At 42.5% G+C, this 26,783-nt stretch overlaps 1 protein-coding gene across 2 annotated transcripts; it reads right to left on the bottom strand.

Moving 5' to 3' along the window:
- Nucleotides 1-9,179: 9,179 nt before the first annotated feature.
- SC5D (sterol-C5-desaturase) lies at nt 9,180-21,172 on the bottom strand. 2 transcript variants are annotated; one of them, XM_069554211.1, is made up of 6 exons: nt 20,936-21,066; nt 20,667-20,745; nt 14,790-15,007; nt 13,901-14,033; nt 11,666-11,766; nt 9,180-11,323 (listed from the first exon to the last, which is right to left on the bottom strand). In XM_069554211.1, the coding sequence occupies exons 3-6, from the start codon at nt 14,997-14,999 to the stop codon at nt 10,868-10,870; spliced, it is 900 nt and encodes a 299-aa protein (XP_069410312.1). In that variant the 5' UTR covers nt 15,000-15,007; nt 20,667-20,745; nt 20,936-21,066; the 3' UTR covers nt 9,180-10,867. The 2 variants fall into 2 exon arrangements, with proteins under 2 accessions (XP_069410312.1, XP_069410311.1); XM_069554210.1 differs by lacking the exon at nt 20,667-20,745 and having other exon boundaries at nt 20,936-21,172.
- Nucleotides 21,173-26,783: the final 5,611 nt, after the last annotated feature.

The following is a 26,783-nucleotide window of genomic DNA, read 5'->3' as shown; positions in this document are numbered from 1 at the left end:
GCTCTTTTCCTAGATAAATGTCTATCAACCAGAAAACTCTTTTTCCCTTGAAGTGTTTTTTCTTTAATCTGCATCACCCTCAAAGTACTAAATAAAGTTACATTCCTGTAGCACAAAGGTGCAGTGGGTTATAACAAAGAAAGTACTTAACTCAGAGATCTAATGTTGCTAATCCCAGGGCTACTACCTGTTTTTTCCACATGCCAACTATATCAACAAATAAAAGATATGAAAACTTGGCAGCAAGTATTGGCTCAACAATGAAACCCTTAATCAGTCCTATTCTAATGATTTTGACTCCTTGGAAGCCCCTACATTCCTAGGATGTTTTAAGCTTCCTGTGCCTCTCGCGGTCGGGAGGCCACAAACAATCACATGCGCAGCTGTAAGAGTCCGGCAGGCAGGCTAGAAAGCCATCAGAGGGGTTTTTGGATTGAAACACTCTTATTATGCCCAGGAGACTTATTATCTAAAAGCTCTAAATTAACTTTTTCCAGAAAAAGGTGGTGGGGAGATAGCCCCCTGTTAATGTTAGAAGAGTAGGTGAAAGGCACAATGCAGTAAGGCAGGCACACTCTGGTTTTGGGGCAGACGCACGAGCAGATCCAGCGAGGCTCCCTTCAGGCCCGACTCGCCTTTGCCTGTCAGGCCCCTTAACCTCGTGACCTTTGCCACAGGTGGGACTCCTCGTGCTGGCTCCCGGCATATGTGGGCTGCATGGGTTCTGCCCTTATGACTGGCTGCCTACTGTAGGCACGCTGGCAGGTGTAGCAGGTCCCTGATCTGGTTGGGCTGCTGGTCTCTGCTGGGTAGGGCCAGATCCTCGTGGCTCTGGCTGCACAGCTGATGGAATCCCACTTTTGTTGCTGGTTTGCTGTTGGGTGGGTCTAATTCTTAATTAACAAGACTGCTGCAGTGCCATGCTAGTTCTGCATCTGGTGGGTGGGGCCAGAGCCACATGGTCCTGAGGCTGGTACCCACCCACTAGTTGGTGAGATCAAGGGTCCAGAACTGGGTCCTGGGGTCTTTGGCTGCTGGGTGGGGGGGCCAAGAGCTAGTGTCCACCCACTGGGGCCCAAGAGGACACAGGGTTAGCACTGACCCCCTGGTGGGTGGAGCCAGATCCCAGTCTCTGGCAGCAGGGCCCTGGGGTTCTGGGGTTGGAGCTGGCTGCAGTTGGGCAGGGCTAGGGCCCAGGAAGTCCTGGGACTGGTGCCCCACTGGTGAGTACATTGGAGCCACGATGGTCCCAGGGCTGATGTCAGCTCACTCCTTGGTTGGGGGGTGGGAGAGAGGAGGCTGTGGCCCAGGGGCTTCTGCTGATGGTGTCCACTCACTGGTGGTTGAGTTTGGGTCCCAGAGCTAGTGTTGGCTTGCTGGTGGTTGGGGCCAGGTTCTGGGCCCCATGGTGATCTGGGCTGAGTTGCAGGGCAGCTGGAGGCTCAAGGGATTCTAAGGCAGATGGGCTGCTGGGAGGTGGCATCATGTCCCCACCCAGCTAGCTGCCTGGCCGGTGGCTTCTGGGAATGGTGCCAATCGGGCAAAAATTAAACTAGATAATGCATTTTAAGGGCTGTGTACTAGGTATTGACAAAGTTGTTACTCAATCTCCTTGAAAATAGAAAATACTTTGAACTGAGTAATAATGAAAACACAGTCTATCAAAATTTGTGTGACACAGTTATAGCAGGCCTTAGATAGAACTTTGTGGCTTTAAATGTTTATATTTGTAAAGAAGAAAAAAAAATCAATGACACGAGTTTTTACCTTAAGAAGTTAGAGGGTAAAAAAGAGATAAACCCCAAACCAACAAAAGGGAATAAAAATAGGCAGAAATTAATGATATGGAAGACAATCCATATCATAGAGATATGATAGAGAAAAACCAACCAAGTCAGAAGTTGGTTCTTTTTCTTGAAAATAGTATATCAAAACTGACAAAGGAAGAATGAAAAACCTCTATCTATTAAGCATCTGAATTAAACTGAGAAAGACAGAAGGCGAAATATGTGAAAGGTTATCCTAGGTATAATGACAATAATCATTGAGCTTAGAAAGAGGCATTCAGTGCAATTTACATGAATAATAGGCTCTGTTAACATTTAATTGAGTGTTTCTAACTTGTTTAATTGTATTAGGTAGGCAGTACTTTCATCAACCAAGGTCATACAATCTGCAAATGGCAGACAGGACTCAAAACTATTTAACTCAGAAGCTCAGATCGTCTATTAAAATTTTCTCTGAGATGAACTACACTCTAGCTGAAGCTAATATCCTTCTAGGTTCGTCACTTCTTGGTGTGAAGTGAAAGTTGCTCAGTCGTGTCCAACTCTTTGCAACCCCATGGACTATAGAGTCCATGGAATTCTCCAGGCCAGAATACTGGACTGGGTAGCCTTTCCCTTCTCCAGGGGATCTTCCCAACCCAGGTATCAAACCACGGTCTCCCTCATTGCAGGCAATTCTTTACCAGCTGAGCCATCAGAGAAGCCCAAGAATCTGGGGTGGGTAGCCTATTCCTTCTTCAGCGGATCTTCCCGACCCAGGAATCAAACCAGGGTCTCCTGCATTGCAAGCAGATTCTTTACCAACTGAGCTATCAGGGAATATAATTTTGAAGAATTTTTCTTTTACTTGTATTCAGAGCACACTGTTATTAGTAATGCCACAGAGTCATTCAACCCCCTAATTGGTATTCATATTACTAATACATGTAGGGTCAGAATCCAGGGTACTGGTGGGTTTTGCTTCCAGTGGAAGGTATGACTGAGGGAGAAAGAAAGGAGCAAGTTTATCCTTGATGTGGGGACCATTTTTGATTCCTTTCTTCTGACTTCTGACTCCTGCAAGGCACTCATCAAATGTCAGCTAATGAATAAATGAGAAATGAGTGGCTGGCTAAAAAGTCAACATTTAAGATCCTGCAGATTAAATATTTGTACCTAATGCCGTGTTTGGCACCTAGTAGGGGTTCATTAATTATTGAAGAGGATGACATCTCCACCATTTTATTAATTCATTCAGCAAAGTATTTATCAAACCTCGGCCAGGTCTTGGGCATTCAATAAGGACATATGGTGTAATATAAGGATGATTCACACATGGTTTCTACTTTATGTAAGAATCTAGATGGAGTCTAGAATTGGATACATGTAACTATGACAGATGATAGAAACCAGTAAATGCTGATATGACTGCCACTGAAGTGTTTTGAGTTTGAAGCTAGGAAGACAAAGGAAGCTCTTTCCCTGTCAAACTGGTTTCTCCAGATTTCCTCTGTCACGTTCTACTTGGCAACCTCATAGCCTCAAACTTCTCTTCTCACTGAATTTATCCTAAATCTTTGTTCTAATTTGTCTCCCTATCTCCATCTTCTCAGACGTTATCTCTGTTGAAATACTCTGCCTGCACTGTAAACTCCACGTGTCCAAAACAGAATTCATAATTCGCTGCCAATCTATCCCGGCCTTTTTGAAGATGAGAGAGGAAAAGAAAATACACACACACACCACAATAAAGGGCGGTGAGGAAGAGGGAAATTACAGCACTCAGAGACAAGGAGATAAGAACAATGACTCAGTATGTCTTCAGGTTTTGCAATGTGCTCTATACTGTTTCCATCTATTTCCCAATTCCTACCATAAAAGGGGGAAATGTGATCCTTTTCTTTTTTAAAAAAAATATTCACTTATTCATTCATTTGGCTGCACCTAGGCTTGCATCACTGACTTGATGGACATGAGTTTGAGGGAACTCCGGGAGTTGGTGGTAGACAGGGAAGCCTGCCGTGATGCAATTCATGCAGTCGCAGAGTCGGACACGACTGAGTGACTGAACTGAACTGAGGTTTAGTTGTCATATGCAGGATCTTTGATTGTGGCATGTAGGCTCTAGTTCCCTGGCCAGGGATTGAAATCTGTGTCCCCTACATTGGGATTGTGGAGTCTAAGCCAGAAGAGCTACCCCTCACCCAAGGTCGGGGCAGCGACTGAGAGGAGCTACCCCACGTCCGAGGTCAAGGGCGGCCACTGAGACAAGCTACCCCACATCCGAGGTCAGGGGCGGTGGCCGATAGAAGCTACCCCATGTCCAAGGTCATGGGCAGTGGCCAAGAGGAGCTACTCCATGTCTGAGGACAGGGGCAGCGGCCGAGAGGAGCTACCACATGCCCGAGGTCAGGGGCAGTGGCCGGGAGGAGCTACCCCACCTCCAAGAAGTGGCGCTTGCATGGGCACAGGATGGCCAAGAGGAGCTACACCACGTTCAAGGTCAGGAAGGGCGGCTGTGAGGAGATAACCTTCCTCCAAGGTAAGGAGCAGCGGCTGTGCTTTGCTGGAGCAGCTGTGAAGAGATACCCCACATTCAAGTTAAGAGAAACCCAAGTAAAATGGTAGGTGTTGCGAGAGGGCATCAGATGGCACACACTCTGAAACCATAATCACAGAAAACTAGCCAATCTGATCACATGGACCACAGCCTTGTCTAACTCAATGGAACTAAGCCATGCCATGTGGCGCCACCCAAGATGGATGGGTCACGGTGGAGAAGTCTGACAGAATGTGGTCCACTGGAGAAGGGAATGGCAAATCACTTCAGTATTCTTGCCTTGAGAACCCCATGAACAGCATGAAAAGGCAAAATGATAGGATACTGAAAAAGGAACTCCCCAGGGTCGATAGGTGCCCAATATGCTACTGGACATCAGTGGAGAAATAACCCCAGAAAGAATGAAGGGATGGAGCCAAAGCAAAAACAATACCCAGTTGTGGATGTGACTGGTGATAGAAGCAAGATCCGATGCTGTAAAGAGCAATATTGCATAGGAACCTGGAATTCAGGTCCATGAATCAAGGCAAATTGGAAGTGGTCAAACAAGAGATGGCAAGAGTGAATGTCGACATTCTAGGAATCAGCGAACTAAAATGGACTGGAATGGGTGAATTTAACTCAGACGACCATTATATCTACTACTGTGGGCAGGAATCCCTTAGAAGAAATGGAGTAGCCATCATGGTCAACAAGAGTCCAAAATACAGTACTTGCATGCAATCTCAAAAACAATAGAATGATCTCTGTTCATTTCCAAGGCAAACCATTCAATATCACGGTAATCCAAGTCTATGCCCCAACCAGTAATGCTGAAGAAGCTGAAGTTGGATGGTTCTATGAAGACCTACAAGACCTTTTAGAACTAACACTCCAAAAAGATGTCCTTTTCATTACAGGGGACTGGAATGCAAAAGTAGGAAGTCAAGAAACACCTGGAGTAACAGGCAAATTTGGCCTTGGAGTACAGAATAAAGCAGGGAAAAGGCTAATAGACTTTTGCCAAGAGAACGCACTGGTCATAGCAAACACCCTCTCCCAACAACACAAGACTCTACACATGGACATCACCTGATGGTCAACACCGAAATCAGATTGATTATATTCTTTGCAGCCAAAAATGGAGCAGCTCTATACAGTCAGCAAAAACAAGACCGGGAGCTGACTGTGGCTCAGATCATGAACTCCTTATTGCCAAATTCAGACTTAAATTGAAGAAAGTAGGGAAAACCACTAGACCATTCTGGTATGACCTAAATCTAATCCCTTATGATTATACAGTGGAAGTGAGAAATAGGTTTAAGGGACTAGATCTGATAGAGAGAGTGCCTGGTGAACTATGGAATGAGGTTCGTGACACTGTACAGGAGACAAGGATCAAGACCATCCCCATGGAAAAGAAATGCAAAAAAGCAAAATGGCTGTCTGGGGAAGCCTTACAAATAGCTGTGAAAAGAAGAGAAGCGAAAAGCAAAGGAGAAAGGGAAAGATATAAACATCTGAACGCAGAGTTCCAAAGAATAGCAAGAAGAGATAAGAAAGCCTTTCTTCAGCGAAGAAATAGAGGAAAACAACAGAATGGAAAGACTAGAGATCTCTTCAAGAAAATTAGAGATACCAAGGGAACATTTCATGCAAAGATGGGCTCAATAAAGGACAGATATTGTATGGACCTAACAGATGCAGAAGATATTAAGAAGAGGTGGCAAGAATACACAGAAGAACTGTGCAAAAAAGAGCTTCATGACCCAGATAATCATGATGGTGTGATCACTCACCTGGAGACAGACATCCTTGAATGTGAAGTCAAGTGGGCCTTAGAAAGCATCACTACAAACAAAGCTAGTGGAGGTGATGGAATTCCAGTTGAGCTGTTTCAAATCCTGAAAGATGATGCTGTGAAAGTGCTGCACTCAATATGCCAGCAAATTTGGAAAACTCAGCAGTGGCTACAGGACTGGAAAGGTCAGTTTTCATTCCAATCCCTAAGAAAGGCAATGCCAAAGAATGCTCAAATTACCACACAATTGCACTCATCTCACATGCTAGTAAAGTAATGCTCAAAATTCTCCAAGCCAGGCTTCAGCGTACATTAACTGTGAACTTCCAGATGTTCAAGTCGGTTTTAGAAAAGGCAGAGGAACCAGAGATCAAATTGCCAACATCTGCTGGATCATTGAAAAAGCAAGAGTTCCAGAAAAACATCTACTTCTGCTTCATTGACTATGACAAAGCCTTTGACTATGTGGACCACAATAAACTGTGGCAAATTCTGAAAGAGATGGGGATACCAGACCATCTGACCTGCCTCTTGAGAAACCTATATGCAGGTCAGGAAGCAACAGTTAGAACTGGACATGGAACAACAGAGTAGTTCCAAATAGGAAAAGGAGTACGTCAAGGCTGTATATTGTCACCCTGCTTATTTAACTTACATGCAGAGTACATCATGAGAAACACCGGGCTGGAAGCAGCACAAACTGGAATCAAGATTGCTGGCAGAAATATCAATAACCTCAGATATGCAGATGACACCACCCTTATGGCGGAAAGTGAAGAGGAACTAAAGAGCCTCTTGAAGGTGAACAGGAGAGTGAAAAAGTTGGCTTAAAGCTCAACATTCAGAAAATGAAGATCATGGCATCCGGTCCCATCACTTCATGGCAAATAGATGGGGAAACAGTGGAAACAGTGTCAGACTTTATTTTCTCGTGCTCCAAAATCACTGCAAATGGTGATTGCAGCCATGAAATTAGAAGACACTTACTCCTTGGAAGGAAAGTTATGACCAACCTAGATAGCATATTCAAAAGCAGTGACATTACTTTGCCGACTAAGGTCCGTCTAGTCAAGGCTATGGTTTTTCCAGTGGTCATGTATGGATGTGAGAGTTGGACTGTGAAGAAAGCTGAGCGCCGAAGAATTGATGCTTCTGAACTGTGGTGTTGGAGAAAACTCTAGAGAGTCCCTTGGACTGCAAGGAGATCCAACCAGTCCATTCTAAAGATCAGTCCTGGGTGTTCATTGGAAGGACTGATGCTGAAGCTGAAACTCCAATACTTTGGCCACCTCATGCGAAGAGTTGACTCATTGGTAAAGACCCTGATGCTGGGAGGGATTGGGGGCAGGAGGAGAAGGGGACAACAGAGGATGAGATGGCTGGATGGCATCACCAACTCGATGGACATGAGTTTGAGTGAACTTGGGGAGCTGGTGATGGACAGGGAGGCCTGGCATGCTGTGATTCATGGGGTGGCAAAGAGTCAGACACAACTGAGCAACTGAAATGAACTGAAACCACTGGACCACCAAGGAAGTCCATTGATTTTCTATCTTATAACCACAAAAAGTTTCAAAGGCTAGTCTTTCACTTAATATTCATGTGGGAGGGAATTTAGATCCTCACTTCCACGAGCAATTTCTGAAAGCCTCTAAAAGAAAACAGCACGATGTGGCGACTATGCACAAAAACCACTGTTTGTTCTACTTAACATAATGCTGCTTCATAAGGTCAGAACTTGAGAGAGCAGGCAGGGCAGAGACTAGTTTAACTACTAAGATCTCTGAGGAAACTTCCCTCATAAATTATATTCTTTCTTTTCTATTAGCTACACAGTATTAAGAATCTAGAGGAAAGTTTAACACTCATAATTGAAGTTATGGAATTAAGAGCACTAAGACATCCAGTGAATGGATAACCTGAAATAATTTTGAGTTCACTCATTTCCTCAATACCTTTATTGGGACCCACAAAAAGAGGAAAATAAATTATATGGACATGGCAGAATGGCTAGCTGGTCAACAACTGTTGACCCTGTCCTCCCAGGAACACAGCTGGACACATTCCCCAGAATCCTTTCCAGTAAGATGGGCCACATGATTAAGTTTCGTCCAAAGCAACATGGGCACTCTACCCTCTTCCCCTGCTGGCTCCTTCAACAGAGAAAACTTTGTAAACTGGGTGAATAGCAGAGCCCAGAGATGGAAGGAGCCTGGGTCTCAGGTAACTTGGAAATCTGTTCACCAACCAGAAACACCCATGCTGGACTTTACATGAGAAGAGAAATAATCTCAGGAAAGTTACCAGCTGGGTTCCAGTGTCCTTACTTCAAGGACTTTTACCTGATCAAGAATAAAAGCTCAATAAATATTAGCTTTCATCATTTCAGGAAACAAGGTTTACTTCTTAATTCCTTTTTTTTCCTCAGGCAGAGAGGAAAACAGGGACTATGGGGATTAGTGAAAAGCATTTAGATGCACTGACCAGTTACAAAATACTAAATGGTATACTGGTATGCTTAAGCAACACTGTAACAATAACTTAAACAGAAAGGAAAAAACCAAACATTTTCTTCTGGATCCAAAGCATTAAATTTTTTGACTGGTGTCTTGTTGCTGCTGCTGCTGCTGCTAACTCACTTCAGTCGTGTCCGACTCTGTGCGACCCTATAGACGACTCTGTGCGACCCTATAGACGGCAGCCCACCAGGCTCCGCTGTCCCTGGGATTCTCCAGGCAAGAACACTGGAGTGGGTTGCCATTTCCTTCTCCAATGCGGGAAAGTGAAAAGTGAAAGTGAAGTTACTCAGTCATGTCCAACTCTTCGCGACCCCATGGACTGAAGCCCACCAGGCTCCCCCGTCCATGGAATTTTCCAGGCAAGAGTACTGGAGTGGGGTGCCATTGCCTTCTCCCTAAAAGATCTAATAAAAGATATGAAATATAAAAAGAAAGTGGCACTCCCTTTTCTCTCCCCTTGATAGCAAGCATTTGGATATATTCTAAAGTTTTGACAATTCACATCACTTTGAGGTTTCACATTGATATAAATTTGTACAAAGAATATTTTATGCTTTTATAATATTTAACTGATACACTTTAATAAGTCATAATCAACTTTCACTGTTTACATAAATAGATTAGAGAATACCTTTGCAAACATGTTTTCTCAACATACTTATATTACAACACATGACATTTCTTAATGAAAGTTATCTGTTAAATCTTTTCACAGAGGGAGTGGGAAGAAGTAAAGAAACAGGAGGGTGTCGAAATAAGATTTCTAAACTAATCTTCAGTGATAGGCCTAAAACATTTGGCAATTATTTCCTTTTATAGAGATCACAGGATTGTAAGTTTGAAACATATCAAAAGTGCAGTGCATCAATTTAATTAAAAACACCAGTAGCGTTAAATACATTACCTGGGCATCAAATTTCCCTTTCTACATATATTCAGAGTCACGTCATTTTATACCTATTAAATAACAATTGAAAACAATAACCATCAAAAGTTTAAATCCCGGATCTGGATTAAATCAAGGTAGCAATAATGTTTTCTAAAATCCCAATGTATCTGTTCATCAGTAAAACATAATAGTTGACGATGTCGCCAGAGAGTAAGTTTTTCATGTTTGGAAAGACAATAATCTTTTAACACCTGCTATTAATCAGGTTACTGAGCTGATAATACATTATGATTTTTTTCAAACCTATGTTTCTACTTGAACAAAGCACAAGTTATCATATCAACACAGTAAGTCCCCTACATACAAAACTTCACGTTTCTAACCTTCAAAGATGAGGACACGCGCTCACATGTCCCATCAGGTAAGCTCACATAGTGTACACTGTCACATGCGCGCACCCTGTACAAGTGGCTGCGCTTTCGTGTACTTTACTGTACAGTGCTGTAGAGTATGGTATTTTTATTTCAAGCCCAGGATGTCTGAAGCAAGCAGAAAAGCAGTGGTGATTTAGCTGGTATCCCCTATTGCTGATGATGTGGAGCTCTTCCATCTCCCACCTCCTTGAGTTAGTATTACTCTCCTCGCCTGTTCAGTCGATGACAGCCCATGAGCCATCTGCTATACTATATTACTGTACTTTTCAAGGTACTGTACTATACAAGTAAAGATGTTTATTTTTTGTGTTTACATGTTATTTGTGTGAAAAGTCTTATAAATCTATTACAGAACAGTACTATATAGCCAATTGTGTTGGTTGGGTAGATGAGCTAATTTTGTTGGACTTATAAACAAATTTGACTTACGAACGCGGCTCTCGGAACCGAACTTGTTTTTACGTGGGGAACTTACTGTACCAAATACTTAATCATTCCTGATATGAGGAATCATCTTCATATTAGTACTTCTTTGTTATGCCGTTTAGTCTTGATATCATTAAGCACAATGAATTTTACTTTAATGAATATGCACAAATTAAGGCAAAAGGACATAGCCCAGTCCCCTCAATAATCTATCCTCTTACTTTAAAAAACTGCTGTTGAGGCTATACAAATTACAGATCTGCTGGCTAGAAAGACACAACTTGTCCCTTAGAGCAACATCCAGTATTTGGAGCCCGAGGTTAAAATAGTGGTACACATGGCATGTTCCCTTGATCTACCATTATGAGCATTCCTCAGCTATACCCACAATACTGATTTTTCAAATGATCCTGTTCACTTGCTATGCCTCCTAGCAGTAACGTATGTAGATTATTTTTCCTTGATTAAAATTTTTTAATAATTGGGAAATAATCTACTCAGTCTTTGTACACTCTCCATTGAATAATTCTTCATTTTTATAACCATTTCCTCCAAGGCTATTGTGCTTTTCTTCTGCCATTTTCTTCACATAATTAAGAGGTCCAGTCCCCTCAAAGGAGGAGGGATTTCTGAATGAGCCTCCAATTCTATCCCACAAGGTGAAATACTGTCCATAATTATAGTCAAAGAGCATATGGTGGTCTGTGTGATGAGCCGAGCCATTAATAAAAGGCTTTAAGAGCTGGGGAACACGAAAATCACCATCATGAATGGAAATTGTCCAGATATTGACCAAGATGTACAAGCCTAAATAAACTACCTTGTGTAACGGGAAGATAAAAGGGTATATGTGGTAAGGCAGACTCTGAAGGAAGCCGTCCAGAGGGTGAAAAGCGTGACTCGCAAATGGAGTTGGAATCTTCCAGACATGATGAGGTTTGTGTAAGCGCTACAGAAGAAAAGACCATGTTAATGCCACAGACTTTAGCCAGTGCAACATTCTACTTAGTTTTTCAAGCTCATGCTGTGGGAAATGACCTATCTGAAAAAATCCTGTTGAATTTAGCAAATTACTTTAGAAAATCCCCAAGACAGTAAGATTTTTAGCACAGCCCTTGCAGATTCATAAAGAAGGATACAAACAAAATGTAACTGGTACCTATCATGACTAAAGCTACTTAGGTATTTAATAAGTTAGAGGAAATTCTTGAAAACGAGACAGGATTTATAGTTATCCACTGCTGAAATGTGTATTTTCTCTCTTCCTCTACAAATGAGTCAAGCTTATTACCTTATAAACAAGTCTATGATGAAGGCCTCTGTGAATCCAGTAGATCAGCATGTCAGTGAAGAAGAGAAAGGACAAGACACTAGCAGCGAGCTGAAACCAGCCTATGAGAGACAAAAGGATATGGCAGAATCAAGATTCAGCTCCTAGGATCAGTTTACTTCCCACCGCCCCTGCCCCCGTCCCCCGTAATATATATTTTAACTTTTTACTTTGTATTGGGTTATAGCCAATGAACAATGTTGTGATAGTTTCAGGTGAGCAGTGAAGGGACTCAGCCATATATATACATGTATCCATTCTCCTCCAAACTCCCCTCCCATCCAGGTTGCCATGTAACACTGAGCAGAGTTCCCTGTGCTATACAGTAGATCCTTGTTGGTTATTCATTTTAAATATAGCAGTGTGTACATGTTGATCCCAAATTCCCTAACTATCTGTCCTTCCCCATCAGCAACCACAAGTTCGTTCAGAGGTTACTTTTGACAGGTCCGTCTAAGGAGACAAAACAGGATACTAGACCCAAACACTGCCAACTATCTGCTTTGTTAATTCAATACATCACAACTTCCATTTCCCTTGACTCTGGGATCTGTTCATTTTCCTCTCATAAAAACCTGAAGTGTCCTACATAAAATATTTCTTAATTAAGCTATGAGGATACTTACGAAACAGAAAGAATATACTGCTATGGTATCTTTATTATTTAAATGCTGGAGAATACTGTTATTTATTTTTCCTTTCGTATTAATCTTCATAACACACATCTTTACATATGTTACCTCCTCTGCTTAGAATTTTATTTTCCACAAACTACCTTAAGCCATGGTATTATGAGCATTTACTCTGTAACCCAACTCCTTCTGATCTTTCTAACCTCATCTACTCATGTACTAACCAGCCTGGTTCACTTAGCATTCTCCCAACATCTTCAGAGTCTTGCCTGTGTATCTTTACTCAAACCTCTCTCCTTTTACTTTTATTCACAACTCAGCCCACCTTCCAAGGCTGAACCAATTCAGCACCCTGGTGTGTGACTTTTGTTCCCTCCTCTGAAAACTAAACTTTTACTAGGAGAGCAGGGGTGCTGATGCCAGCAAGCTTGGATTTCAGTCCCAGATCCACCCCTTACTTATCAAGTGAGCTCAGCAAATTACTGAAACTCTTCTGTACACTTAATTTACTCACCTCTAAAGGAGCACATAGTAGTACCTACCTCATAGGATTAATGTAGAATAAGATGGAGTGATGCCACGTGAAAAGCTTAGAACTAAAGCTGGTACATATGAACAACAAATTTTAACTCTGTATTATTCTTACTTTCTAACACTAGACACTAGAAATGTACCTTGATGAATTCATTCCAGAATTTCACAAAACTGTAGTCACTGTAGCACTGTTTATAACAGAAAAACAAGAAATAATCTAAAGACCTAAAAGTATGGATCATTTAAATAAAGTTTATTTAAATGGATATTTATACAATGTAATTCTAAAACTAACTGGCATGAAAATATGGGCATAAACATTGGCAAGAAAAAAAAAATCAGAGTCCAAACCGGCATGCAGAGCAAGGGTTTCAATTTTGTGACATACATAATGATGGATTTAAAAAAAAAAATAAGTGATGATAGGTTTTTTTAAAAAAAGTTGTCTTCTGATTTTTTTATAAGGATTGATCACTTGAAATTTATCTTTTTGGGGGGAGGATTCTTGAATTCAATATAGGTACTAGGAAACAAACTCAAGGCTCCAGCTCTGACAATGCCAATCTTCTCCTGGGCACGATCTCAGCTACAAGAAAGACTTTAAAGTTGAGATGAAATTAAAGAAATGCACGTATGTGGCAGGACACGAACAAATTAAAGTAGAATACTGAAAACAAACTGGGCTTCCCAGGTGGCACTAGTGGGAACCTGCCTGCCAATGCAGGAAACGTAAGAGACGTGGGTTCGATCCCTGGGTTGGGAAGATCCCCTGGAGGAGGGCACAGCAATCCACTCCAGTATTCTTGCCTGGAGAAACGCATAGACAGAGAAGCTTGGTGGGCTACAGCCGATATGGTCGCAAAGAGTCAGACACAACTGAAGCAACTAAGCACGCACACATAAGAACAAACGAAGAACTTCTAATTACTTTGAAGAAAAGAAGAGGCAGATTTGACTCTTTCAAGAAACCCATCTGTGCCTGAAGTTTACACTATATACGGAAACTCTTACACCATATATGGAAACTCACCATATGGAAACTCTCCTATGCCGTCATAGAGTCTGCTGTAACCTCTCACCTCTAGTAGGAACAGTAAAACCGTGGGGATGCTCATCCATGGCATTGACTGGACAGAATGCGCAATCTCTCGAGAGACTTGATTCTGAAAATGAAGTTTCCAATACTTACAAAGCACAGAATCCATGGTAAACAAAACTAGCACACAACTGTTCCAGATTGGATTTTGAACGTCTCTTTTATGTGAAGGCACTTACCTCCAAACAGCTTCTACTAAAATGTTACTGTTTGGGCAGAGGTGTGTAAAAAAACATTCCTTTTGCAGGAAGCAAATGCAACAAATATTTTAAATGCTAAAACTTCTTTTCCCATTCCTACAAAATCTTTATTCCAAATCTCTATTTACAGAATAATAATTTCTTTCATAATTAACTTCCATCCCCATCCCTCTCTACATTTTCCCCCTCACTCTTTGTAGTGACTGACAAATACAAGTAACTGAAACAGTCACTAAACAGGTCTCTATCTGCTGAGTTTGGAGTACCTAGTCAAAAACTATATACATAGTAAAAGCATATTTCAGCTTGTGGCAGTTTAATATTAAAACAATTATACAAATGTATACATTTATTTATTGATTACTATCAGCAAAGAAATTCTTGTCTATGTGTTTAGCAAGACCAGGCTTACAGTTAAAAAGAAAAAGTACAGTTTATTTATCTGTTTAAATTAAGGAAACGAGAGAGAAGACTAGTTCTTCCAAAAATATCCCGCTTGGAGCTGGTTTTAGAAACTCTAAAGGTTATAACCAGTTTAATCTGAAAATCTCACAAATATTGATACATCACATTGCTATTTTTACTGTAACAGTAATTAAACAATAGATAAGAAAACCACCTACCTTTAAAAATTGTGGGTGTTTCATTAATAAATGATCATAGACAAAATAATAACTCAGTGTTGCAAAGAAGAAATACAGTATAAGAGCACCAAGATTTGTTACAATCAGGAGAGTGATAGCTTGTCGGAAGATGTTGTCCTCTGGCCATGTGGCTGGATATATGTACGGTGTAAAAACATAATAATCTGCAATACTGAGTACAAGATCCATCTTAGCCCCTAAAGGATAAACAGGTAACAACAATTACTTCCCCATGTTGACATTTCTCAAAGCAAAAATTTTTCAGAAAAACTATATATGAAGTTCCTGCCTTCATAAGCATATGAAGCACAAGCCTGCTGCTACTGCAATCCTGTAAACGCCATCATTAGAGCCAGAAGGGGTCTTCAATGTCATCTCTGGACTAGGGCCCAGTCTCTTCATCTTATACGTGGGGACACCAACGCTCAGTGAGAGAAACTGGGGCCCACAAAACTTCTCCAAGGCCAGGCTGATGGCCGGCATTGAGTCCAGATCTAACTGCATCTCAGTGTTTGCCTCCACTATATGCCAGAAGACAGGGTAATAGTTAGCATGCAAATAGTAAAGGTATTTAGATAAATGGCTTTCTCCTTCGGCCGCAAGTTTCAGCGGCATCTTTCTCCTAAAAGGATTCAGATTTCAGAGACTTTTGCTTCAGTGCTGAGCCTTTAGGTCAATTCCCTAAAGGGATCTATGTTGTGACCACAACCATAACAGTCAGAGACTATCTATTTTTGTGACTGACCGGAACTCTCACTGATGGAACAAAAGATGTATTCTTGACCCTGAAAACTAGAATACATTTATTCCCCACCACCCCCGCTGCCGGCTTCCCGCCCTTGGGGGTTGGCAAACTGTGGTCCCACAGGGCCTGAATCCAGTGCCTGCTTCTGTAAAGAAGCTTTGTTGAAACACAGCTATGTCCACATGTGTCTATTATATTGTCTATAGCTGCTTCTCTATGCTACAAAGTCAAGGTTGAGTCACTGTAACAGACACAGCATGGCTCACAAATGTTTATTATCTAGCCCTTTGAAAGGAAAGTATGCCAGCTCCAGTTCCAGATGCTTAAACTTTGAAAAACTTAAGTTGAGTCTATATTCATGATCCTGGATAAACTGTTCAGCAAATTCACAGTCAGCTTTTGTGGGCTGACCACTGACTCCGTCACTGACAATCTATTTTCTCATTTTTCACTGCACTGTTGGTAGTGAGAAATGTGCCCAGTATTCTAAACAGCCCTCATCTATAACTAAAACTTTTGAACAACAGCAACAATAAGAAAAACGAGTCCGAAAATTGCCATTGAGTGTCCAGTCTCTTAAAATAAAATTCCAGAAGTTCTTTATTTATTAGGACATTTAGCCCCTTGTTTGTGATATGAGTTGCAAGCATTTTTTCTCACATTGACATGGAAGAAAATTTATAATCAACTGACATAAATCCTTCATCATATATTGTTAATTCACTCAAACTACACCAGGTGATGAGCATACAAAGATTAAAAAGATTCAGTCTAAATCCATCTTCAAAATAAGGCAGCTCTAGGAAGGAACTGTTCTATCGATTCAAGCGCTACAATAAAGATTGTTGTTGTTTAGTTGCTAAGTTGTGTCCGACTCCTTTGGGACCCCATGGACTGCAGCCTGCAGTTCCTCTGTCCATGGGATTTCCCAGGCAAGAATACTGGAGTGGGTTGCCATTTCTTTCTCCAGTGTATCTTTCTGACCCAGGGATTGAACCTGCATCTCCTGCACTGGGAAGTGGATTCTTTACCACAGGGCTACCCAGAAGCCCTACAAAAAAGGTACATATATGCAAACTGTACGAAATTAGAAAAGACAACAGAACTATCTCCTTTTACAACAGAAGGCTGTTTTAAGTGAAGTGAGGTACTTTGATTTGGGCTTTGAAGGACATTACCAGGGGAAAAAAAAGGGGGAGGGTAATTATTTCAATTAGAAATAACAACTGCAAAGGCATGGAAAGGCCATGGTACATTCACGGCTCATGGGATGTGGCAAGGTGGATGCTTAAGAGCGTGACAAGGGTGAAGCAGAGGGGAAAAAAATGGTGGAAGATGAACCTGGTAAAAGGAAACTGGTATCAGACTGCTTTTGCTATTGGATCTGGTGCCCCACTAAGGAACTGAACTTTCCCTCGCACATGACGGAGGAGACACGAAAGACTTTCGATGAGGGAAGAGGTATCAACAGACCTGTATTTTATAAAAACGGTTGCGTTAGGAATGTGTTATACTGATGAGACGCAGGGAGACTGGTTGCTCCTAACTAGTGTGGTACACTAGCCTAGAGAGGATGACTGCCTGGCCTCAGACAACAGCTATACAAATAGACATAGTCATCAGAGACTTAGAAGTCTAATGCAAACAATTATACAGAAAGAATAAACAACAAGATCCTACTACATAGCACAGGGAACATATTCAATACCCTATTATAAGCCATAATGGAGAAAAATATGAAAACCAATCATCAGAAACTAATACAATTCTGTAAATCAAATATACATCAATTTTAAAATATCTAAGATGATTGTGAGATTTTTTTACCTTGCCTGAACGGATGATGATGTTATCAGAACAGGGAATATTGTGGAGCTAGTGCATTTGGGTGCAACAGGAACTTTGGGGGTACGAGGAATGATGGGCTCAGTTTGGATCTTAAGTCTAATTGCTGTGGCTCATCTGGACTCCCGGATGAAAGCAGTAGACTACATGCGGACATGAATCTGAAGATCAAAAGGAGCCTAGTTGCTGAGGCCATAAAGGACAGAGCAGCAGGTCACGTACATTAAGTAACATCCGAAACAAACATTTAAGAAGAACCTGACAACTGAAAAGAATATTGCTATGCCACTAAAGGCTACATCCCTGGTGGCTCAGACGGTAAAGAAACTGCCTGCAATGCAGCAGACCTGGGTTCCATCCCTGGGTTGGGAACGTCACCTGGAGAAGGAAATGGCAACCACGCCAGTATTCTTGCCTGAAGAATCCCAGGGACAGAGGAGCCCGGCAGGCTAAGTCCATAGGGTTGCACAGAGTCAGACATGACTAAAGCAAATTAGCATACATGCACACACACATTTTAAAGGTTGGTAGGAGTTGGTGAACCAGTCTTGCATATTACCTATAATGTAAAACAGCCATAATTCCATATACAGTAAGTCCCCTACATATGAATAAGTTCTGTTCCTAAGTCCAACAAAGTCAGCCAAAGTATCCAGTAACACAACCAGCTACATGGTACTGTTATGAAATAGGTTTATAATGCTTTTCACAGAAAGAATACACCAAAAAAACAAACAAAAATTACAACATTTTAAATTTTACCCATACAATACCTTGAAAGGTACAGTAGTAGAGTACAATAGCTGGCATACAGACAGGGGCTGGCATCGAGTGAACAGGCAAGAAGCCTTACTGGAGAGAGGAGGGGACAGCAGGAGGAGGAGGGAGAGGGTAGAGATGAGGACTGTCAGCAACAGGGGACGGAGGCGAGGCTGCAACTTCACCAACGCTGGCAGAATGCACGTTCACACCTTTGAAAATTCAAAACTCAGAGGTTCCTACGTAGGGGACTTGGTATAGTATCTGGAACAGTATCATGCAGCCAAAGATAGCTCAAACATTAACCATGAGCATTCTTTAACTTAATTTAACTTTTAATATCCGATGTAAGTAAAAACTGTAATAAACTCAGTCCCTACCTATTAAAAAAAACTCTTAACTGAACACCATGCGAGTTGTATTGATTGGAATAGTCCCTGTATATAACTGCTGTGATAATAAACCGGTGCCTAGAAGGAAGGAGGAAATGTACCTCAGACCATCTGGAGGCAGCTGAGATACTGTGAGATGAAACCTGTTTTAAAGTGTTTCCAGAATGTGTGGGATGTAGTAAATAGGTATTCACAAATATATTGCAGTAATTTCTGACAAAGAGTATGTCAAGGCTGTAAATTGTCACCCTGCTTATTTAACTTAGATGCAGAGTACATCATGAGAAAGGCTGGGCTGGAGGAAGCACAAGCTGGAATCAAGTTTGCTGGGAGAAATATCAATAACCTCAGATATGCAGATGACACCACCCTTACGGCAGAAAGTGAAGAACTAAAGAGCCTCTTGATGAAAGTGAAAGAGTAGAGTGAAAAAGTTGGCTTAAAGCTCAACATTCAGAAAATGAAGATCATGGCATCCGGTCCCATCACTTCATGGCAAATAGTTGGGCAAACAGTGGAAACAGTGGCTGACTTTATTTTTCTGGGCTCCAAAATCACTGCAGATGGTGACTGCAGCCATGAAATTAAAAGATGCTTCCTCCCTGGAAGGAAAGTTATGACTAACCTAGATAGCATATTCAAAAGCAGAGACATTACTTTGTCAACAAAGGTCCATCTAGTCAAGGCTATGGTTTTTCCAGTGGTCATGTATGGATGTGAGAGTTGGACTGTGAAGAAAGCTGAGTACTGAAGAATTGATGTTCTTGAACCGTGGTGTTGGAAAAGACTCTTGAGAGTCCCTTGGACTGCAAGGAGATCCAACCAGTCCATTCTGAAGGAGATCAGTCCTGGGTGTTCATTGGTGGGACTGATGCTGAAGCTGAAACTCCAATACTTTGGCCACCTGATGTGGAGAGCTGACTCATTTGAAAAGACCCTGATGCTGGGAAAGATTGAGGGCAGGAGGAGAAGGGGATGACAGAGGATGAGATGGTTGGATGGCACCACTGACTCAATGGACGTGGGTTTGGGTGAACTCTGGGAGTTGGTGATGGACAGGGAGGCCTGGCATGCTGTGGTTCATGGGGTTGCAAAGAGTCAGACACAACTGAGCAACTGAACTGAACAAAAAAAGTTTGAAATCACTAACAATTATGATCTCAAAACTGCAATTCAATTTTGAAGTTTATATTCAAACCCACATCTATGAAATGGAAAAAGCAAATCTAGGTTGGGTTACAGAACTGTTCTAAGATTTAGAGATGAAGTATAGGGTGTGGCATTATCTGACATGTGGAACCTCCTCAACAAACAGGAGCTATAATTACTACTGTTACAGGAACCACAGCTGACTCTAACCTAAGGCAGAAAAAAGTGTTATTTGATTTTAAAAAATTGCTCATATCTAATATCAACATTTACTATACACGAGGTACTGTAAATATTAACTCATTTAACCCTTTCAAGGTACACCCTAAAAGTTAGGTACTAGCATTATTCTTATATGAAATCTGGACACAAAATTCCCAGAGTGATCAAGTAAACAAATGCTGGGGCTGGGACTCAATCACCCTCAGGCTGGTTGCAAAATCCACGGACTTTAACCAAGTTCTACTGCTTCTTCATCATTATCTCTTCTGCTCCTTAAATTTTCAAATTCTCAGTGACCTTACAAGCTCATATACTTTTGCATATAATTTTAAAGTGTTAATAGAAAGCCAAGGTCTCTACAGCCATCTTAATTACAGGACAATAACTGGGGCTTGCACAAATAATCACCAATTCTTCAACCTAATTCCTTTGCCTCTTGAAGGAAAAAGGAAAAAAAAAATCCCCCAGGAACAGAAAGAAATTAGTCGCAAAACGCTTTACTAGGGTTCAGTGGACTAACTTGCCTTGAAATAGATTTTCGCAATAGCCAACATCAAACACTTCTTCAGGTCCATTCTCATGTTTTGTTTCTTTCACGTCCAAGCCTCCTCGTGCCCTGAAAGAGGCGCTCTGGCCAGGCAGAGGCTGGAGGTCTCTGGCTGCAACTCGCCTCCCGCCAGCCCCGGGCCAGCGCGCGTGCCCTGCACCCTGCACTCGCCCCATCACAGCCCCCCAGCCAGCTACCTGCTCGTCCCTGCCAACGGTCAGCGCAGGAGTCCTTGAGCCAAATTTCGCAGACAGAGGCCCAGCTCCTGCCCAGGGCCTTATGTCCAGGAAGAAGTCAACAAACGCCAGCGGGATGGGGGAGAAAGGGGAGAGACAGACACGCTCTCAACTTCACCTCCTGGGTCTTGCCGAAGTCTCTCTAACCCACCAGCCCCCTTTCTTCCTCTCCTCATGCATTCCGCTGAGGTGTATTCGGCCTCCTTTCTCAGCCCCAATGTCATCCTTACCTAGAAAGAATCGGCCGCCCGGGCCCAGCCGCCAACTTGGTTGCTCCGGGGCACCTGCAGTTCCAGCTAGGGGATCGCCGCGGTCAGCCAAGTACCCCAAGTCGGGAAGGGCGTAGCCTGACCTCACGCTCGGGGCGGCCGGCGCCGCCAGCCAATCAGAGGCTAGCGACATAAGCTGATATGACGGCAGATCGCGCGACTTGGCTGACGGCGGCTCTCAGCGGTCACGTGGGCGCCGCACGCTCCGACACGCCCCTTTCGCCCCTCTCCTGCTGAAGGGAGGCGGGGACCCGATTTAGGTACCAAAGTGACAGAGCGTGGGGTTGTAGGTAGGTTTTTTGTTTGGTTGGTTTTTTTTTTTTTTTCGCTTTCTCACTGGCGCTGGCGTGTGTAACGCAGTCTTGTAGGAAGCAGGTTTCAGTTCAGTTCAGTCCAGCGCTCAGTTGTGTCCGACCGCATGGTCTGCAGCACGCCCTCCTGCCCTGTCCATCACCAACTCCCAGAGCTTGCTCAAACTCATGTCCATCCAGTGGGTGATGCTATCCAACCATCTCATCCTTTGTGGTCTCCTTCTCCTCCTGCCTTCAGTCTTTCCCTTCAGCATCAGGGTCTTTTCCAATGAGTCAGTTTTTCGCATCAGGTGGCCAAAGTACTGAAATTTCAACTTCAGCATCAGTCCTTCCAATGAACATTCAGGACTGATTTCCTTTAGGATGGACTGGTTGGCTCTCCTTGCAGTCCAAGGGACTCTCAGGAGTCTTCTCCAACAAAGGCATCAATTCTTCCGTGCTCAGCTTTCTTTAGAGTCCAACTCTCACATCCATGCATGACTACTGGAAAAACTAGCTTTGACTAGATGGACCTTTGTTGAGAAAATAATGTCTTTGCTTTTTACTATGCTGTCTAGGTTGGTCATAGCGTCTTTTCCAAGGAGCAAGCGTCTCTTAATTTCATGGCTGCAGTCACCCAAGAAAATAGTCTGTCATTGTTTCCCCACCTATTTGCCACGAAGTGATGGAACCAGATGGCATGACCTTAGTTTTCTTAATGTTGAGTTTTAAGCCAATATTTTCACTCTCCTCTTTCACTTTTATTAAGAGGCTCTTTAGTTTTTCTTTGCTTTCTGTTATAAGGGTGGTATCATCTGCATATCCAAGGTTATTGATATTTCTCCTGGCAGTCTTGATTCCAGCTTGTGCTTCAGTCAGCCTGGCATTTAGCATGATGTACTCTGCATATAAGTTAAATAAGCAGGGTGAAAATATATAGCTTTCATGTACTCCTTTCCCAATTTGGAACCAGTCTGTTGTTTCACGTCCAGTTCTAACTGTTGCTTCCTGACTTGCATACAGATTTCTCAGGAAGCAGGTAAGGTGGTCTGGTATCCCCATCTCTTTAAGTTTTCCACAGTTTATTGTGATCCACACAGTCAAAGGCTTTGGCATAGTCAATAAAGCTGAAGTAGATGTTTTTCGGGAACTGTCTTGCTTTTTCGATGATCCAACAGATGTTGGCAATTTGATCTCTGGTTCCTCTGCCTTTTCTGAAACCAGCTTAAACATCTGGAAGTTCACAGTTCACGTACTGTTGAAGCCTGGCTTGGAGAGTTTTGAGCATTACTTTGCTAGCATGTGAGATGAGTGAATTGTGTGGTAGTTTGAACATTCATTGGCATTGCCTTTCTTTCGGATTGGAATGAAAACTGACCATTTCCAGTCCTGTGGCAGGTTTATACCTTACTAAGCCTTGCTGCTGCTGCTGCTGCTGCTGCTGCTGCTCAGTCACTTCAGTCGTGTCCAACTCTGTGAGACCCCATAGACAGCAGCCCACCAGGCTCCCCCGTCCCTGGGATTCTCCAGGCAAGAACACTGGAGTGGGTTGCCATTTCCTTCTCCAATGCATGAAAGTGAAAAGTGAAAGTGAAGTCACTCAGTCATGTCCGACTCTTTGCGACCCCATGGACTGCAGCCCACCAGGCTTCTCTGTCCATGGGATTTTCCAAGCAAGAGTACTGAAGTGGGGTACCATTGTCTTCTCCAGCTGTGCCTTGAGGGAAGTAGATATTTCCTTTGATGTGTGTGTTGGAATCATTTCAGCTTAAGTAGGGGTAAGTTGTTTGTCACTTTGCTAGTACCTGTTTCACAACCTGGGGCCTACTCTTTTCTGTAACATTAAGTGGTTTGAATTTGGCCAAACCAGTTTAGGTAGTGCAGCAGCTGCACTTTGCTGTAGCAGCTGTGAAGAGGTACCCCACGCCCAAGGTAAGAGAAACCCAAGTAAGATGGTAGGTGTTAAAAGAGGGCATCAAAGGGAAGACACACTGAAACCATACTCACAGAAAACTAGTCAATCTAATCACACTAGGATCACAGCCTTGTCTAACTCAATGATACTAAGCCATACCTGCGGGGCAACCCAAGACAGGTGGGTCATGGTGAAGAGATCTGACAGAATGTGGTCCACTGGAGAAGGGAATGGTAAGCCGCTTCAGTATTCTTGCCTTGAGAACCCCATGAACAGCATGAAAAGGCAAAATGATAGGATACCGAAAGAGGAACTCCCCAGGTCAGTTCAGTTCAGTTCAGTTGCTCAGTCGTGTCCGACTCTTTGCGACCCCATGAATCACAGCACGCCAGGCCTCCCTGTCCATCACCAATTCCCAGAGTTCACTCAGACTCGCGTCCATCGAGTCAGTGATGCCATCCAGCCATCTCATCCTCTGTCGTCCCCTTCTCCTCCTGCCCCCAATCCCTTCCAGCATCAAAGTCTTTTCCAATGAGTCAACTCTTCACATGAGGTGGCCAAAGTACTGGAGTTTCAGCTTTAGCATCATTCCTTCCAAAGAACACCCAGGGCTGATCTCCTTCAGAATGGATTGGTTGGATCTCCTGGCAGTCAAAGGGACTCTCAAGAGTCTTCTCCAACACCACAGTTCAAAAGCTTCAATTCTTCGGCGCTCAGCTTTCTTCACAGTCCAACTCTCACATCCATACATGACCACAGGAAAAACCATAGCCTTGACTAGACAGACCTTTGTTGGCAAAGTAATGTCTCTGCTTTTGAATATACTATCTAGGTTGGTCATAATTTTTCTTCCAAGGAGTAAGCGTCTTTTAATTTCATGCCTGCAGTCACCATCGGCAGTGATTTTGGAGCCCCCAAAAATAAAGTCTGACACTGTTTCCACTGTTTCTCCATCTATTTCCCATGAAGTGATGGGACTAGATGCCACGATCTTCGTTTTCTGAGCTTTAAGCCAACTTTTTCACTCTCCTCTTTGACTTTCATCAAGAGGCTTTTCAGCTCCTCTTCACTTTCTGCCATAAGGGTGATGTCATCTGCATATCTAAGGTTATTGATATTTCTCCCGGCAATCTTGATTCCAGCTTGTGTTTCTTCCAGTCCAGCGTTTCTCATGATGTACTCTGCATATAGGTTAAATAAGCAGGGTGACAACATACAGCCTTGACGTACTCCTTTTCCTATTTGGAACCAGTCTATTGTTCCATGTCCAGTTCTAACTGTTGCTTCCTGGCCTGCATACAGATTTCTCAAGAGGCAGCTCAGGTGGTCTGGTATTCCCATCTCTCTCAGAATTTGCCACAGTTTATTGTGATCCACACAGTCAAAGGCTTTGGTATAGTCAATAAAGCAGAAATAGATGTCTTTCTGGAACTCTCCTGCTTTTTCCATGATCCAGCGGATGTTTGCAATTTGATCTCTGGTTCCTCTACCTTTCTAAAACCAGCTTGAACATCTGGAAGTTCACGGTTCACGTATTGCTGAAGCCTGGCTTGGAGAATTTTGAACATTACTTTACTAGCGTGTGAGATGAGTGCAATTGTGCAGTAATTTGAGCATTCTTTGGCATTGCCTTTCTTAGGGATTGGAATGAAAACTGACCTTTTCCAGTCCTGGGGCCACTGCTGAGTTTTCCAAATTTGCTGGCATATTGAGTGCAGCACTTTCACAGCATCATCTTTCAGGATTTGAAACAGCTCAACTGGAATTCCATCACCTTCGCTAGCTTTGTTCGTAGTGATGCTTTCTAAGGCCCACTTGACTTCACATTCCAGGATGTCTGGCTCTAGATGAGTGATCACATCATCATGATTATCCGGATAATGAAGATCTTTTTTGTACAGTTCTTTTGTGTATTCTTGCCACCTCTTCTTAATATCTTCTGCTTCTGTTAGGTCCATACCATTTCTGTCCTTTATCGAGCCCATCTTTGCATGAAATGTTCCCTTGGTATCTCTAATTTTCTTGAGAGATCTCTAGTCTTTCCCATTCTGTTCTTTTCCTCTATTTCTTTGCATTGATTGCTGAAGAAGGCTTTCTTATCTCTTCTTGCTATTCTTTGGAACTCTGCATTCAGATGCTTATATCTTTCCTTTTCTCCTTTGCTTTTCACTCTCTTCTTTTCACAGCTATTTGTACGGCTTCCCCAGACAGCCATTTTGCTTTTTTGCATTTCTTTTCCATGGGGACCGTCTTGATCCCTGTCTCCTACACAATGTCACGAACCTCATTCCATAGTTCACCAGGCACTCTATCTATCAGATCTAGGCCCTTAAATCTATTTCTCACTTCTACTGTATAATCATAAGGGATTTTATTTAGGTCATATCTGAATGGTCTAGCGGTTTTCCCTACTTTCTTCAATTTCAGTCTGAATTTGGTAATAAGGAGTTCATGATCTGAGCCATATTCAGCTCCTGGTCTTGTTTCTGTTGACTGTATAGAGCTTCTCCATCTTTGGCTGCAAAGAATATAATCAATCTGATTTCAGTGTTGATCATCTGGTGATGTCCATGTGTAGAGTCTTCTCTTGTGTTGTTGGAAGAGGGTGTTTGCTATGACCAGTACATTTTCTTGGCAAAACTCTATTAGTCTTTGCCCTGCTTCATTCCGCATTCCAAGGCCAAATTTACCTGTTACTCCAGGTGTTTCTTGACTTCCTACTTTTGCATTCCAGTCCCCTATAATGAAAAGGACATCTTTTTTGGGTGTTAGTTCTAAAAGGTCTTGTAGGTCTTCATAGAACCATTCAACTTCAGCTTCTTCAGCATTACTGGTTGGGGCATAGACTTGGATTACCGTGATATTGAATGGTTTGCCTTGGAAACGAACAGAGATCATTCTGTTGTTTTTGAGATTGCATCTAAGTACTGTATTTCGGACTCTTTTGTTGACCATGATGGCTACTCCATTTCTTCTGAGGGATTCCTGCCTGCAGTAGTAGATATAATGGTCATCTGAGTTAAATTCACCCATTCCAGTCCATTTTATTTCGCTGATTCCTAGAATGTCGACATTCACTCTTGCCATCTCTTGTTTGACCACTTCCAATTTGCCTTGATTCATGGGCCTGACATTCCAGGTTCCTATGCAATATTGCTCTTTACAGCATCGGACCTTGCTTCTATCACCAGTCACATCCACAGCTGGGTACTGTTTTCGTTTGGCTGCATCCCTTCATTCTTTTTGGAGTTATTTCTCCACTGATCTCCAGTAGCGTATTAGCCACCTCCTTATTAGCAAATTCAGACTGAAATTGAAGAAAACAGGGAAAACCGCTAGACCATTCAGGTATGACCTCAATCAAATCCCTTATGATTATACAGAGGAAGTGAGAAATAGATTTAAGGGCCTAGATCTGATAGATAGAGTGCCTGGTGAACTATGGAATGAGGTTCGTGACATTGTGTAGGAGACAGGGATCAAGACCGTCCCCATAGAAAAGAAATGCAAAAAAGCAAAATGGCTGTCTGGGGAAGCCGTACAAATAGCTGTGAAAAGAAGAGAGTGAAAAGCAAAGGAGAAAAGGAAAGATATAAGCATCTGA

The sequence above is a fragment of the Ovis canadensis genome, chromosome 15 (genome assembly GCF_042477335.2).
Source record: "Ovis canadensis isolate MfBH-ARS-UI-01 breed Bighorn chromosome 15, ARS-UI_OviCan_v2, whole genome shotgun sequence".
Classification (NCBI taxonomy): domain Eukaryota; kingdom Metazoa; phylum Chordata; class Mammalia; order Artiodactyla; family Bovidae; genus Ovis; species Ovis canadensis.
Note: the sequence above shows the minus strand (reverse complement) of the source record. Positions and strands in the feature narration are given on the sequence as shown.